Source organism: Hyperolius riggenbachi, chromosome 1, assembly GCF_040937935.1.
Source record: "Hyperolius riggenbachi isolate aHypRig1 chromosome 1, aHypRig1.pri, whole genome shotgun sequence".
In the NCBI taxonomy this organism is placed as follows: domain Eukaryota; kingdom Metazoa; phylum Chordata; class Amphibia; order Anura; family Hyperoliidae; genus Hyperolius; species Hyperolius riggenbachi.
The window spans coordinates 592871290-592887397 of record NC_090646.1 but is presented as its reverse complement, the minus strand read 5'-3'; the positions used below and the strand labels follow the sequence as shown (position 1 = coordinate 592887397).

General features: G+C 46.1%; 1 protein-coding gene across 1 annotated transcript in view; it reads left to right on the top strand.

Moving 5' to 3' along the window:
• Positions 1-16108, top strand: part of LOC137558392 (granzyme A-like) — a 43085-nt gene that overhangs the window by 17392 nt on the left and 9585 nt on the right. Inside the window, exons 2-3 of the mRNA XM_068271738.1 lie at positions 3976-4123; positions 6315-6459. Of these exons, the coding sequence (XP_068127839.1) occupies positions 3976-4123; positions 6315-6459 (293 nt within the window). The remainder of the gene's footprint in view (positions 1-3975; positions 4124-6314; positions 6460-16108) is intronic.

Here is a 16108-nt window from a genome sequence, read left to right as displayed (position 1 = left end):
AGAATTAATTTTAAAAAAGTGATAAATAAAACAATATTTATTTGTAAACCAATATTTGTATACTTATTACTGGAGAACAAGGAATTTGGCTGTATCCTGCGCCCTTTTTTTTATAGCGCCTTTATTTCATGCACGTTCCTAAACAGTTTTTCTCTATTGCTTTGGGAGGCAGTATGCCAGCAATCCTAGTAAATGAATGGCTGCTCTGCTCTGTGGTAAAATAATGTTCTATGGAGAGAAGAGAAGGAGCAGCAGGGGCAGGGCTGGGGCTACCATAGGAAAAAATGGGCAATTGCCCCAGGGCCCCAGAGCCTGTAGGGGCCCCTATCTTAACTGTTGCTCCCCAGGGACTCTGCAGAGTCTGTTAAGTTGGGAGGTGATTGGGGGAGGGTCAGCAGCCAGCTCAGGGGCCCAGGAGGGAAATTTGGCTGCAACAAAGGGCCTCTAATGACGCTTTTTGGTTGGGGTGTCTGTTGGGGGCCCCCCAGGCTAATCTTGCCCTAGGGCCCCTTGTTACTTGAACCGGCCCTGAGCAGGGGTGTGGTGTAAGAGAACACAATAGTAATCAACCAAAAAAATCAATATAGACATAGCTCCCAACTGTCCCTCTTTTGGAAGAACATACGCTTTTTGGAAACCACATCCCACTTTTTCTACCATATTTGTTACTCTTTCAGGGCTAATGTACAGATCACTGTAAGTATATGTAGTTTCTACTGTAAAATGTATTTTATTGCTTCCAAACTTTATCCTTTAAATTAATTTCTTAAATTAAAATGTTAAAATATAGAAAAAACTAGCAATGATGGAAAGGAGCAGTGTGGTCTGAATTCTAAAATGACATCTTTTCCTTATGAATTTTTAGTGGTTTTCTGGCTAGGGGTGTGGTGGGGGTATGATAAGAGATGTGGCAGAGGTCTGTCTTTAAAGAGAATCTGTATTGTTAAAATCGCACAAAAGTAAACATAACAGTGCGTTAGGGGACATCTCCTATCCCCCTCTGTCACAATTTTGCCGCTCCCCGCCGCATTAAAAGTGGTTAAAAACAGTTTTAAAAAGTTTGTTTATAAACAAACAAAATGGCCACCAAAACAGGAAGTAGGTTGATGTACAGTATGTCCACACATAGAAAATACATCCATACACAAGCAGGCTGTATACAGCATTCCTTTTGAATCTCAAGAGATCATTTGTGTGTTTCTTTCCCCCCTGAGGGGTGAGTTCATAGCAGAACCACAACACTGAAGAACTTGGCAGCCTTCCAGACACAGGCTGACAAGTCTGACAAGGGAAAGATACATTGATTTATTACAGAGACTGTGATAGTACAAAGTGCTGCAGTAAGCCAGAACACATTAGAATAGCTTTTGGAACTTGTAGGATGATAAAAAACAGGATGCAATTTTTGTTACGGAGTCTCTTTAAGTGTCCCTCTTTCTCATCTCAAAAATTTGGGAGGTATAGAGGAAAGAGAAATAGAGGAAACGGGACAATGATAGAAGGAAAAGAGGAGATGGAGAGGGACAGGACAGTGAGTCAAAAGAGCAAAGTTAGAGTGAGAGGAGTAAAGGAGATGGGGTGAGATAAAGATAAGAGTGAGATGGAGAGAGACAGAGAGGCAAAGGGAATGAGAGAGGGGGGGAGAAAGAGAAAGCTGAGGTGAAGGAGAGAGGGCGAGACATAAGGGAGGAGAAAAAGAGAGACAAGGATAAGGGCCAGTTCACACTTGTTTAAAAAAAGTATCCATTCAGGACTTTTTTAAGCTTCACTTAAAGTGAACCAGAGACGAAGCACCCTCATGTATCTTTCCATATATATTAGTGGGAACATTAGAGAAAACACCTACCATGCTTTCTGTTTCATTCTGCACTGCACAGCTTGCTTCTAATCAGCCCTGATAAAATCCCAGACTGAGAATTTAGTCTGGCTTTGCTCAGGAATATTTATAGCTCAGTATGTGTTCTCTCATGTCTTTTCAAGTCCAAGCCTGCCCCCTGCTGGCTCTGCTCAGGAATCATTATAGCTGAGTCATTATAGCAAAGCCAAACTGAATGCTCAGTTGGGGATTTTATCAGGTCTGATAAAAAACAAGCTGTGCAGTGCAGAATGAAACAGAAAGCATGGTAGGTGTTTTCTCTAATGTTCCCACTGTTCTATATGCTAAAATACATGAGGGTGCTTCATCTCTGGTTCACTTTAAACGCAGAGAGCGGATCCTACGTTAAACATGTCTAGCCACCCATCGCCGCTGCTCGGTCCCTCCTACAAAGCCAGTATTAGTATGGGGATCTTCATTGGGCTGCAAAAGGCCAATGGGTATCCTCAGCAACAGGTAGAATTCTCACTGCTTCATGTTGGACCATTTAAAATGCTCCCTGTTGCTAGGGAGAATATTGGCCTGACGCAGCCTATTGCCATGCTTCTGCTGGCCTCAGGGCTGAATAGATGGACCGAATGGTGGTGGTGGGACAGGGGAGCGGTGATGCATACCGGCTTACATGATGGGCGCAGGAGTGCACATGCGCTTACCAATTCTGTTCTGCATCTGCTCAAGTGTGAATTGGCCCTAAGTCTGTTGTAATGGGAGACATAATGTGAGAGGCAGAGAGAGAGAGAGAGAGAGAGAGAGAGAATGAGAACTCAACTGAGGCAGAGGAGTAAGAGGTGACAAAGGTGAGCATAGCCAGTGGCATAGCTTAGGAACTATGTGCCTCAGTGTGAGTTTTACCTTGGGCTCTATACATAACTATTGATATGGGGCACCACACCTGCCAAGGATGGCTACAATGTCTGAGAGGTGTAAGCAGAGGAGGGGAACAGTCTATTAATGGTTACAACTAATCAAAGCACACATAGAGGTGATCATTACCAGCAATGGCTTATGGATCACCCTAGCACCTGCTATGGGACCCATAGCCGCCCGTAAGCAAGAGGGGACCTGTCCTGGCAGCTTTTTTTTTTTTTTAGAAACCCACAAGCCCCCATTAAAATTCCCCCGGCAATGCCCCCCGGAGCCTACATCATGCCCACTCACTCTGCCGCCGCTCAACCCTGCAGTTCCGGGCATCGCCGAGTGCCACGGTAACATAACACAGAAGCTGGTCTACTGTGCTACTTGCAGCTGACCAACTGGCTTCCATGTACTGTTGACATGGCAATGCTGACACTTGGCTGGGCACAGAACTGTAGGGTAGAGCGGCGGCAGTGTGTATGGGAAAGATGTGGGCTCCGGGCAGCATTGTGAGAACGTGTGTGGGCCGTGGAGAGAGCGCAGGGCGTAATTGTAGGACAGCAGCCAGCAGGTAAGGAGGTAAGGGTAGCAGCTGCACTTTCACCTCTCAAGTGTGTGTGCACTCAAAGCAATCCCGAGCCAAAACTTGGGATTAAAATAAGACACTCACCTGAAGAGAGGGAAACCTTGGGATCCTATTGAAGCTTCCCTCAGTGGTCCCCCGTCGCTAAGCGTGGCCCCCCATCAGGGTGGCCCAGCTCCTCTTCTTACAGTGTGCCGCACAATAACCACGCGAGCACAGGCACATGTGTGGGCGGACTCACGTGGCTACTGCGTGGCCACGCTGCAAAAAGAGGAGCTGCACGGTCCTGATATGATTAGCCACAATGCGATGTCGCTAGTCTTCCAGGGGGCCGTGCTCAGCGATGGGCGCATCAAAGCAAGGAGGGAAGTTTCCAGAGGTTCCTGAGGCTTCGTTCCCTTTAAGTAAGTATCTCAATTTGTACCCGAGCTTTGGCTCAGGTACACTTTAAGTTTTGTATTTTGGGTACCTTGCTACTTAGAAGAATTTGTATCTCAAGGCACATGGCTTCTTTATTCTGGTATCTTAGGGTAAATAAGAATTATGGTAGTGGGCACTGCTAAATACACATATATGCCATAGGAAACTGTGCTGCTACAGCGGATGAATATAACTCCAGTGATCTCCGAATTTCACAAATGTTCACTTGACTTATTAACAGGTGCAGAAATAATACACGGCCGTGAAGCTACTCCACACTCCAGGCCTTACATGGCGCTCATAACCTTCGAAACACAGTTTGAACAAAAAATATGTGGAGGAAGTTTAATTAAAGACAACTGGGTGCTAACTGCTGGCCACTGTCAGATGTAAGTATAAGCCTAAACTAACTGCTGGCCACTGTCAGATGTAAGTATGAGCCTAAACTAATTGCTGGCCACTGTCAGATGTAAGTATGAGCCTAAACTAACTGCTGGCCACTGTCAGATGTAAGTATGAGCCTAAACTAACTGCTGGCCACTGTCAGATGTAAGTATGAGCCTAAACTAACTGCTGGCCACCGTCAGATGTAAGTATGAGCCTAAACTAACTGCTGGACACTGTCAGATATAAGTATGAACCTAAACTAACTCCTGGCCACTGTCAGATGTAAGTATGAGCCTAAACTAACTGCTGGCCACTTTCAGATGTAAGTACGAGCCTAAACAAACTGCTGGCCACTGTCAGATGTAAGTATGAGCCTAAACTAACTGCTGGCCACTGTCAGATGTAAGTACGAGCTTAAACTAACTGCTGGCCACTGTCAGATGTAAGTATGAGCCTAAACTAACTGCTGGCCACTGTCAGATGTAAGTATGAGCCTAAACTAACTGCTGACCACTGTCAGATGTAAGTATGAGCCTAAACTAACTGCTGGCCCTCTGTCAGATGTAAGTATGAGCCTAAACTAACTGCTGGCCACTGTCAGATGTAAGTATGAGCCTAAACTAACTGCTGGCCACTGTCAGATGTAAGTATGAGCCTAAACTATCTGCTGGCCACTGTCAGATGTAAGTATGACCCTAAACTAACTGCTGGCCACTGTCAGATGTAAGTATGAGCATAAAGATGTTTCAGAAGCCTAGATGAAATAAAAACAGACCAGCCAGGTTTGGGATAGGAGGAGGATGGGGGAGGGGGGTTGGCATTGCTAACTTTTACCACCAATCATTAAGACTTCATTCAGCACTGGCCATTTTGGCACAAGATGAAAAAATCTCACCCTGCTCCTGCACAAGCTCAAGGCGTGTGCCGATTACTATTCCCCCTCTGAGTTGTAGCAATTTGGGGGACTCGTAATTCGGGCACCAGCTATTGCCAATGGCCAAATCTTTTACTGAGTTGTGCGGAGCCCAGCTGAAACTCTGGACACTCAAATCAGGGACGAAGCTCTTGCGCTGAAATGATCGACGTAGCACTGCATCGAAATCAGCTGGCTCAATCCATAGATGGTACACTACACTAGCACTTATTTATACTTACCCGGGGCTTCTTCCAGCCCCGTGAGCAGCGCTGAGTCCTCCTCGGCTCTTCTGTTAAACCGCTATGACTCCCAGTCATGCACGGCCTGGCCACAGGTGCACCCCTCGTCAAGCTCCCATCCCCTGGAGCATTCTGTGCCTGTGCAGTACTACTGCAGGCACATCAAAGGAGAGAGACCCTCCGTCGGTTGGGCGTAAGTGCCTTTAAGATGCTGCTGCTGTTCTGCATGGAGAGGAAGGAGAGCACCAGAGGGGGACCCTAGGAAAGGGAGGGAGGAGAGAAATCGGGCCCCCCTCTGGCAAACAGCTGCCCCCCCCCCCCCCCTTCCTCTGCCGGGTGCTGTGCGATCATTGGGGGGGGGGCGCTTTGCATCCTCAAGTTTTCCTCAGGCGGCAAAAAGTCTAGAACCGGCCCTGGTCTTGATGCCCCGTTTTCCTAGCCAGTCAGGCGTACTGCAGATGCGCGGCCCATCCACGGGCGCCCTATCGTGGGAGCTTTCTGCGACTGCACAACGAAAGAGCGTGCACAGCCAGACTGTGTCTGCCCCGACTGACCCTGCCTGGCGAAGATAGCGGTGGCATCTACCAGAGCATCTAGACGGAGGAGGAGGACGGCAAGGGATCGATTAGACTGAAGTGAGCTGGAGGAAGCCCCAGCTATGTATAAGACTTTTCGATTTACTCATCTCAGGTACACTTAAATAACAAGATGTTGCTTCTGTTCAGTGGCCAGTCCAGTCACACATCTTGAATTCCTCTTGCAATAATACTTGCATTTTTATGGATGGTATTTATGGAATTTTTCACTTCCTGGTGACGGCGATTATATGAAATCTTCCTAATTAGGACAAAGACAACCATAAAACATGACAGGTCGCAGATCAAATGATTCCAGGCTCTATCCAAAGCTTTAAAAAAGTGATTTGTCTGGAATTTCACATAAACTATGCAGCATCGGTATATACGGGATATTCTCACTGCTGTGGATATGTTAAGGATTAATAGTGAGCTGATTTTCCATGTGTGTTTCTCTGTCCAGGCCTGGTGCTTTCATCGCTGTATTTCTGGGATCGCACAGCAGGGGAGGAAATGAACGCTTAAGGCAAAAATTTACTGTGCTTAGATCTATCGTTCACCCAAACTATAATAGATCAAATCTCCACAATGATCTCCGGCTAATCAAGGTAAAATGATTAAAACTTATTTTGCTTTATTTATTTTTTTCTTTTGTCCCAGAATGGTTAACAGTGGATTTAATAGTTTCAGGCCGGTATCACACTGCTGACCTGCATTACTGGAGCGTAGTGTTGCTCGGATACCCCCCAATCACAAATTCGAGTAAATCCGGCAACGGCAGAATCAAAATATGCCGTGATCGTGATCCGGATTTTAGTCAGAGCTCCGGATTCGACTCAGATTTTAGCCATGATTAAATGTAGAATCCGTGATCACGGCCGTGATCACGGCCGTGATCACGGATTTGACTTTAATGTTAATAGCAAAGCCTCCATACATGCTATAATCACCAAAATTGCATGGATTATAAAGATGATCAATGGCTACAACTTAAAAAAAATTTTTAAAAAGACCCAATAGTTTTTTGAGAAAATCGATTTTAACCACTTAACCACCACGCGTGCGTATATCTACGCTCCTTTTAACACCCTTTCCCCACCAGGAGCGTAGATATACGCACCTCCCGCCGCTACCAGCGCTGTCCGCACTCCCGCTCGCTCGTGCGCGCGCTCCCATGCTTGTGCACATCGCCGGCCGCTCGCCCGGAGATCAATGAACGGGAAAACCGTTCCCGTTCACGCTTACAGGTCGCATAACCAAAAAATTACTATGGCCATCTTGTGGCCAAATAGTAAAACTACATTCAAAACATTTTTCATATACAAATACATACTTTTACACTATAAACTAACTCATTACCTCCCACACTAACCAATTTATTTATTTTTTTGTAATAAAAAGAAAAAAAAATTACAATAAAAAAAAAAAAAAACATAAATAGTAACCTTAGGGACTGAACTCTTTAAATATTTATGTCAAGAGGGTACAACACTGTTACTTTATAAACTATGGGCTTGTAATTAGGGATGGATGCAAAACTGAAAAAAATGCACCTTTATTTCCAAATAAAATATTGGCGCCAAACGTGATAGGGACATAATTTAAACGGTGTAATAACCGGGACAAATGGGCAAATAAATTTCATGGATTTTAATTACAGTAGCATGCATTATTTAAAAACTATAATGGCAGAAAACTGAAAAATAATGATTTTTTTCCCACATTTTTTCCTATTTTCCCATTAAAACACATTAAGAATAAATGTTGTGAAGCGGTATTGTCACCATAAAAATCAAATTTCAACAGCAACTGGTCTGAGTGTATTAAGTGATAAAGTCGCTAATCCTGCATTCAAAACTCTTTTCTGCTGTTATGGTTTGGAGTTATTACATACTATAGGAGCACTGGCCCTAGTGCCAAACAGTGCCAAAAAGTTGAATGCTGGGAGTTCTTTTGAATGCTGGGAGTTCTTTTTATCTATAATATATTCCTCCTCTTCCATTTATTTCCCTGCCTAGCTGATCACTTGTGTTTACAAGCAAGGCTGAGGTGACTCAGTGATTGGATGTGTAAATAAAAAAAAAGACTCTGGGAGGAGGGCAGCTAATGCATACACAATGAGCAAGAGAAGGGAGGGGGAAAACAAGAGTCAGGGAGGATATGATGTCAGCATTAGCTTGGCAAGATGGCCACTGCCTAGAAAAGGATTTTCTGCTTTTCCTTTGTAAAATTCACAGGAATCATTACGTGGATAGCACAATACATCTGTTATGTAAGTAGAGGTAGTATTTATCTACTTATATATGTGTTTTTTATTTCTAGGTTCGCATGGGTGTCGCTTGTTCTTTAACCCCCTTGGCGGTATGAAAAATACCGCCAGGGGGCAGCGCAGCAGTTTTTTTTTAATTTTTTTTTTTTTAAATCATGTAGCGAGCCGAGGGCTCGCTACATGATAGCCGCTGCTCAGCGGCATCCCCCCAGCCCCGCCGATCGCCTCCGGCGATAGGCGATCAGGAAATCCCGTTCAAAGAACGGGATTTCCTGGAGGGCTTCCCCCGTCGCCATGGCGACGGGGCGGAATGACGTCACCGACGTCGGGACGTCATTGGGAGACCCGATCCACCCCTCGGCGCTGCCTGGCACTGATTGGCCAGGCAGCGCTCGGGGTCTGGGGGGGGGGGCGCGCGCCGCACCGGATAGCGGCGATCGGGCGCGCGGCGGCGGCGATCGGGGTGCTGGCGCAGCTAGCAAAGTGCTAGCTGCGTCCAGCAAAAAAAAAATTAAGTAAATCGGCCCAGCAGGGCCTGAGCGGCACCCTCCGGCGGCTTACCCCGTGTCACACACGGGGTTACCGCTAAGGAGGTTAAAGGATACCCGAAGTGACATGATGAGATAGACATGTATATGTACAGTGCCTAGCATACAAATAACTATGCTGTGTTCCTTTTTTTATTTCTCTGCCTGAAAGAGTTAAATATCAGGTATGTAAGTGGCTGACTCAGTCCTGACTCAGTCAGGAAGTGACTACAGTGTGACCCTCACTGATAAGAAATTCCAACTGTAAAACACTTTCCTAGCAGAAAATGGCTTCTGAGAGCAAGAAAGAGATAAAAAAAGGGGAATTTCTTATCAGTGAGGGTCACACTCAGGGGCGTAACAATAGACCTTGCAAGGGATTCAATTGCAGGGGGGGCCAGAAGCCACTGGGGGCCCCATGGGGAGAGAAGTTTCTATTCCCTGTCTTGGGAGACTGACAACTAAGGGTGAGGAGAGAAGAAGCTTTCTGCTCTCTGCACAATTGTTCAAATGACTGCATCTGCTCAGCTCAGCCACTGAAAAGGAATCATACAGAGTTTTGAAGACAAAGATTTGTAGACAGTGTGCAGCAGGCTCTTGTACTGTATTGATGCTGGAGGAGTCTGCAAAGCCAATTCTGCTCCATCAGAGATGGACAGAGTGAGTGTAATAAGCTGAGGCTAGAAGCACACTCATCTGTCGGTTTTCTGTATGCATTTTCTGCACACCATGTGTGTCTGTATGTGTGAAAACATGCATATTTTATCACAGAAGCTAATGTAATTGATACAGAAAATGCCTGCTTCATTGCTGTCTGTTTTTTCTGCAAAGGGAAAACACATTCAAGTGTGCACTAGCCAACTGAATAACATTGGTTCTCAGTTTACCTGTGCAGAAATCGAGGGGAGGGGGCCCCATCCAAAGTTTTGCAGGGGGACCCCGCAATTTCTAGTTACGCCCCAGGTCACACTGTAGTCACTTCCTGTCTGAGTCAGGACTGAGTCAGCCATTTACATACCTGATATTTAACTCTTTCAGGCAGAGAAAGAAAAAAAGGAACACAGCATAGTTATTTGTGTGCTAGGCACTGTACATACCCATGTCTATCTCATCATGTCACATGCACTTGAAACAAAAAGAAAAACCGAGAGCCCAATATAGTGCAGAAAGTCTAACAATTGTTGGCGAAATAATTAACAGATGTGGATATACTCACAAACACGGGTTACCACATAGGCAACCACTTGAACTGCAGGTGGGGAGTATTAGAACCTGACCCCACTCAGGTTTAAGAAGTCGCTCTCTGTAGATAGAAAGAAGGGGACAGTCCCCTCCACCCCAGGTGGACTATATACTGTGCAAATTTGGACAGAGGCGCCAGGCAGGTTAAAATGATCTAAAAACAACTAAAAAGGAGGAGTACAGGTGGACTTACCTCCTGAAATGATGGACAATCAAGATTGTTCAAATCACAAATAACAATTTATTTTGGCACTCCGCAACGCGTTTCGCAGGTATAACCCGCTTCATCAGGCAAGGAGTGCAAGCTCAAAAAGGTCCAATAGTGGCAATGCGCCTCTGTAACACTTTGGGTATCCTTTAAAGTTTCAAATGAAAAAAAGTATTTGTGATTAAAAACTGGCAAAACCCGCTGACTTTAGTGGTTAATAGTAAAGCCCTCTTACATGATATATACACTAGATTTGCAGGATATGTTAAGTAGAATCCTGGGAACAAGGTGAAAAAAAATGTTTCAAAAAGATCTTATAGTTTCTGAGAAAATAGATTTTAGAGTTTTAAAGGAAGTTTCAAAGGAAAAAAGTATACATTAACTGTCATTTACCGCAGGGGTCCCAAACCTTTTCTGGCCCAGGTACCACTTTCTGACCAAATTTTTCTCCGGGGACCGGGGGGGGGGGGGGGGGTGGTGTTATTGGGTACGCAACCTAGTGGACAGTGTCGTGCGCAGCGGGTTAATGGGGGGCTGGGGGGCGGCGACATAGCTAGCATAGTTGACCCAGTATAGGGAGTTTAGTTGCCCCAGTATGGCTAGTATAGTTACCCCAGTATGGCTAGCATAGTGCCCCAGTATAGCTAGCATAGTGCCCCAGTATAGCTAGTATAGTGACCAATATAGCTAGTATAGTCCCAGTATGGGTAGGTAGTGCCCCAGTATAGCTAGTATAGTGCCCAGTATGGGTAGGTAGTGCCCCAGGCCAGTATAGCCAGTATAGTGCCCAGTATAGTGCCCAGTATGGGTAGGTAGCGCCCCAGTATAGCTAGTATAGCTAATTCTGCACTAAGCGAGAGTCCAGAATCTTTTCAATCTCATATTCTGGTTGGTCATCAACCAACACAGGGGGGGGGGGGGAAGAGGAATCCACGTGCACTGCTGGCTTCAATAGAGACATATGGAATGATCTCACACCTCTCATACTGGCTGGGAGATCAATCTCGTAAGTGACATCATTAATTTTCTTGGACACTGGGAATGGTCCTATAAATCTAGGACCCAGTTTGGGTGACAGTTGCTTCAAGGCCAAATGTCGAGTGGATACCCACACCAAATCTCCTGGAGAGAACTTCCACTCTACGGACTTCCTTTTATCTGCCTGTCTTTTCTGGGTCTGGAAAGCTTTCCCCAGGTTCTTCTTAACCATATCCCAAATCTCCTTTAAAGCCCTCTGCCAATCCTCCAGGGCCGGGAATGGTGTAGATGCCACCGGCAATGGAGCAAACTTAGGTGATCTTCCCGAAACTACCTGGAATGGGGAAAATCCTGAAGAGGAGCTTTTCAGGTTGTTGTGTGCAAATTCTGCGAACGGCAAAAATGTTACCCAATCGGATTGCGCATCTGCAACATAACATCTGAGAAATTGTTCTAGGGATTGGTTAACTCTCTCGGTCTGGCCATTGGTCTGTGGGTGGTAGCCTGATGAGAATGCAAGGTCCATATCCAGCTGATGGCAAAAGGCTCTCCAAAACTTAGAAACAAATTAGACTCCCCGATCTGACACTACATTTTCCGGAATGCCATGCAGCCGGAAAATGTGCTGGATGAAAAGATCAGCCAATTCCTGGGCCGAGGGGAGTCCTTTCAAAGGAACAAAATGAGCCATCTTACTGAATCTGTCCACTACCACCCAAATTACCGTCTTGCCCTCAGACGTGGGGAGTTCTCCCACAAAATCCATGGACAAGTGGGTCCATGGTTCACTTGGGACTGGCAAGGGTTGTAAAGTACCAACAGGAGCCTAACGAGAGGGTTTACTCCTAGCACACACTGCACACTCTCTTACAAACTCCTTGCAATCTGTTGCCAATGTAGGCCACCAAGCACATCTGGCCAGTAAATCCTGGATGACCAGTATTCTTGTGGGAATGAAACAGTTGCAAGAGTTGTAGATGGAAAGGCAGTGGCACAAACATGACCCCATCAGGCTTCCCTTCTGGAACATCCTGTTGGTAAGGACTCAGAGTGACTGTCCAATCCTTCCAGGTCTCAGTGGTTGCCAGAACTAACTTCTGAGGTAGAATGGTCTCAGGGGCTGAGGGCTGTACTGTCTCGGGCTCGAAACACCTGGACAAGGCATCGGCCTTGATGTTTTTACTACCAGGGGTATACGTAATTACAAATCTGAATCTTGCAAAGAACAGGGACCACCGGGCCTGACGGGGGCTGAGTCTCTTGGCGCCCTCTATGTACTCCAGATTCTTATGATCTGTATAAACTGTGATAGTATGTTCTGCACCTTCTAGCCAATGTCGCCATTCCTCAAAAGCTGATTTGATGGCTAAAAGCTCCCGGTTGCCTATGTCGTAGTTTTTCTCTGCGGGTGAAAACCTACGAGAGAAGTAGGCACATGGGTGGAGTTTGCCCTGCAAGCCTGATCTCTGAGACAATACAGCTCCCATCCCCACCTCTGAAGCATCAACCTCCTAGATAAAGGGGAAGGTAACATCAACATGTCTCAATATAGGTGCGGAACAGAACAGCTTTTTCAGTGTAGAAAAAGCAGCATGGGCCTCTGCTGACCAGTGGTGAGTATCAGCCCCTTTCTTGGTAAGACTGGTGAGGGGCGAGACTATTGTAGAGTACCCCTTTATAAACCTCCTGTAGTAGTTGGCAAAGCCCAGAAATCTCTGGAGTGCCTTCAGTCCCACAGGCTGAGGCCACTCCAGGACAGCAAAAACCTTCCCTGGATCCATAGAGAGGCCAGATGTAGAGATAATGTACCCCAAGAAGGCAACCGAGATTACTTCGAAGAGGCATTTCTCCAGTTTAGCATAAAGCAGATTCTGTCTTAACTTCTCTAGAACAAACCTAACATGCTTGCGATGTTCCGAGAGATTGGATGAAAAGATCAGTATATCGTCCAGATAGACTAAGACGAACTTCCCCAACACCTCCCTGAATACCTCATTAATCAACTCCTGGAAGATAGCCGGAGCGTTGCACAACCCAAAGGGCATCACCAGATATTCGTAGTGCCCGTCGGGCGTGTTAAAGGCCGTCTTCCATTCGTCACCATCCCTAATATGAACTAGGTTGTATGCACCTCTCAGATCTAGCTTTGAGAAAATCTTGGCGTTGGTAACCTGAGTGAATAAATCGTCAATCAAGGGTAAAGGATAACGATTTTTCACTGTGATCTTGTTTAAGCCTTGATAATCAATGCAGGGACGAAGGCCTCCATCTTTTTTTTTTACAAAAAAGAATCCTGCCCCTGCTGGTGAACGAGAGGGACGGATGAACCCCTTAGCCAAGTTTTCTCTGATGCATTCCTGCATAGCTAGTTTCTCAGGCCCAGACAGATTATAGAGGTGACCCCTGGGAGGCATACAACCAGATCCTAAATCGATGGGACAGTCGAAGGTACAGTGGGGGGGAGGTTTATCTGCCGATTTGGGACAGAATACGTCAGCAAATTTTGCGTATTGTTTTGGCACACCTTTAATCTGAATCTTGGTGTTTCCCAGGGTTACTTTCGCCAAACAATGATGATAACAATGGGTAGACCAGCTCGTTAGCTGACCTGAAACCCAATCTATCTGAGGGGAGTGAAGTTGTAACCATGGCATGCCAAGAATGACGGTGGAGGTTGCCATACACAGGACCAGAAATGGTAGATTCTCCTTATGTAGCACCCCAACGCTGAACCTCAAATTCGGGGTTCGAGACAGAGGATGTCTACTTTGCAGAGGAGAGTCATCTACTGCAGTGACCAAAACCTGTTGGTGTAATGGGAGTATAGGAATCCCCAAATTTTTTGCAAACTCGTAATCTATAAAGTTAGCCGCTGAACCAGAGTCTATGAAAGCTTCAGTGGTAACAGTCTGGCCCTCCCATGTGACAGAACAGGGAAGGAGCAAACGATTATTGTTTAGAGGTAAAGACTGCGCGCCTAGGGTATTACCTCTGACTACACCTAGGCGGCAGCGTTTCCCGACTTCTTGGGACAATTCTGCACCTTATAACCCTCCTCTGCACAGTATAAACAGAGCTGTTCTGTTTTCCTGCGATTCCTCTCCACCCATGTCAATTTGGACTGTCCAATTTGCATTGGCTCTGGCGGAGGTGAGACGGGTGGAGGAGAGGCGTAGGAGACATACCTTACAGTGTTCTTACCCCGGGTTTGTTTCTGATACCGTAAACGGCAATCAACCCGTACTGCTAAAGCGATTGCCTCATCAATAGTCTTTGGTTCAGGGTGTCCCAACATCAAATCCGAGAATGCGTCTGACAACCCTGATAAAAAACAGTCTAACAGTGCAAATGACCCCCACCTAGCTGACACAGACCACTTCCTGAATTCAGCTGCATAGACTTCTACCGGATCCTTGCCTTGACGCAAGGTCTTAAGCTTCCGCTCAGCAGTGGAGGCAATGTCCGGATCATCATAAATTATGACCATGGCCTTAAAAAATTATTCAACTGACGTTAAAGCCTCATGCCCTACCTGAAGGCTATATGCCCAAGTTTGAGAATCCCCTGACAAAAGGGTCTTAATAAATGTAATGTACGTAATAATAAATGTTCTCTGTGCCTCAGTTCCTGATAAATTGGGTCTTAGTTCAAAATACGACATTACTCGATTTTTAAAGTTCTGAAAGTTAGATCTATGACCAGAAAACCTTTCGGGTACAGACATGCGTAAGTCTGTAACTGGAGGAGATCGCACTGCGTTTACAGCCGTCTGAAGGACCTGTATGGACCCAGACAATGCAGTGATCTGGGTCTGATGACCGTCCAGCACCCTGATGAAATTTTCCACCGAGGTGGTGAGTGCATCAAGATGGCTGTTAAGTGCGTCCATTTTGTTTTTCAGGTCTGCCGTTCTGTAACGATTGGTGTCAGCACACAGAGAGAATCTGATTGTTGATGATCTGCAGAATCATCAACAATACAGATGTATACTTGATTATGGATGATCTGCAGAATCACCAATAATACAAGTATGACTAACCTCTGGACACCTAATGAGTAAAAGTGTTTGATGAACTGTAGGCTATCTCCCGAGAAGCGGGGCAGGTGGCCCTGGGCAGTGCAGAAACTATCTCCTTGATAGTGAGGACCTGGTAACCAGGGATAATAATATCAGATGGTAAACTGTGCTGCAGCCAGGGGACTCCAGAGGAAGAGACCACTGGCTGCTAACAGGCCGGACTCTCTGAGGAGCGGGAGTCCTGGTTACAGCTGACACCTGGTGGAATGGTGTCACTGCTAGTACAGATAGACTGAGCACTTAGGGAGAGTGACAGCTTGGGTGGCCGGGCAGGCCAGGTCAGCAACACACGAGCATATGAGGTACAGAGACAGAAGACTGATTCGGTAGCCGGGTACAGGCAGGGTCTGGCAACAGGTTGGTAGATATGCAGAGGTACCGAATCAGAAAGCAAGAGAAAGGTCGACAGAGCAAATAGTCATAACATATAAATATAACAAAGTCCTAGACTGGGTCGTGAGCTCCTTGGTCTCGACACCTGGGAACTAGTCTAGAGTATAACACAGTAATGACACAGTGTCCCTAAGCTTGGGTGTGAGGTCCTTGGTCACAACACCCTGGAACTGGCCTAAAGTATAACACAGCAATGACACAGTATCCCTAAGCTTGGATGTGAGGTCCTTGGTCACAACACCCTGGAACTGGTCTAAAGTATAACACAGCAATGACACAGTATCCCTAAGCTTGGGTGTGAGGTCCTTGGTCACAACACCCTGGAACTGGTCTAACATATAACACAAGCGTAATCTGGCTAAGTGTGAATTCCCAGGTCCTCCTGGTTCTAACACACTGTGGGATCTGACTGGTCTGAGTGCTCACACGTTAGTATTCGCAATGGCAGACCACCAGCAACTGACAGGCAAGATGTATATATAGTGCAGCGCTCCTCAGCGCCACCCAGCCCCACTCAGCCAATCACCCACTGCGCTGGGATCAGCTGATCGTCCTGATCAGC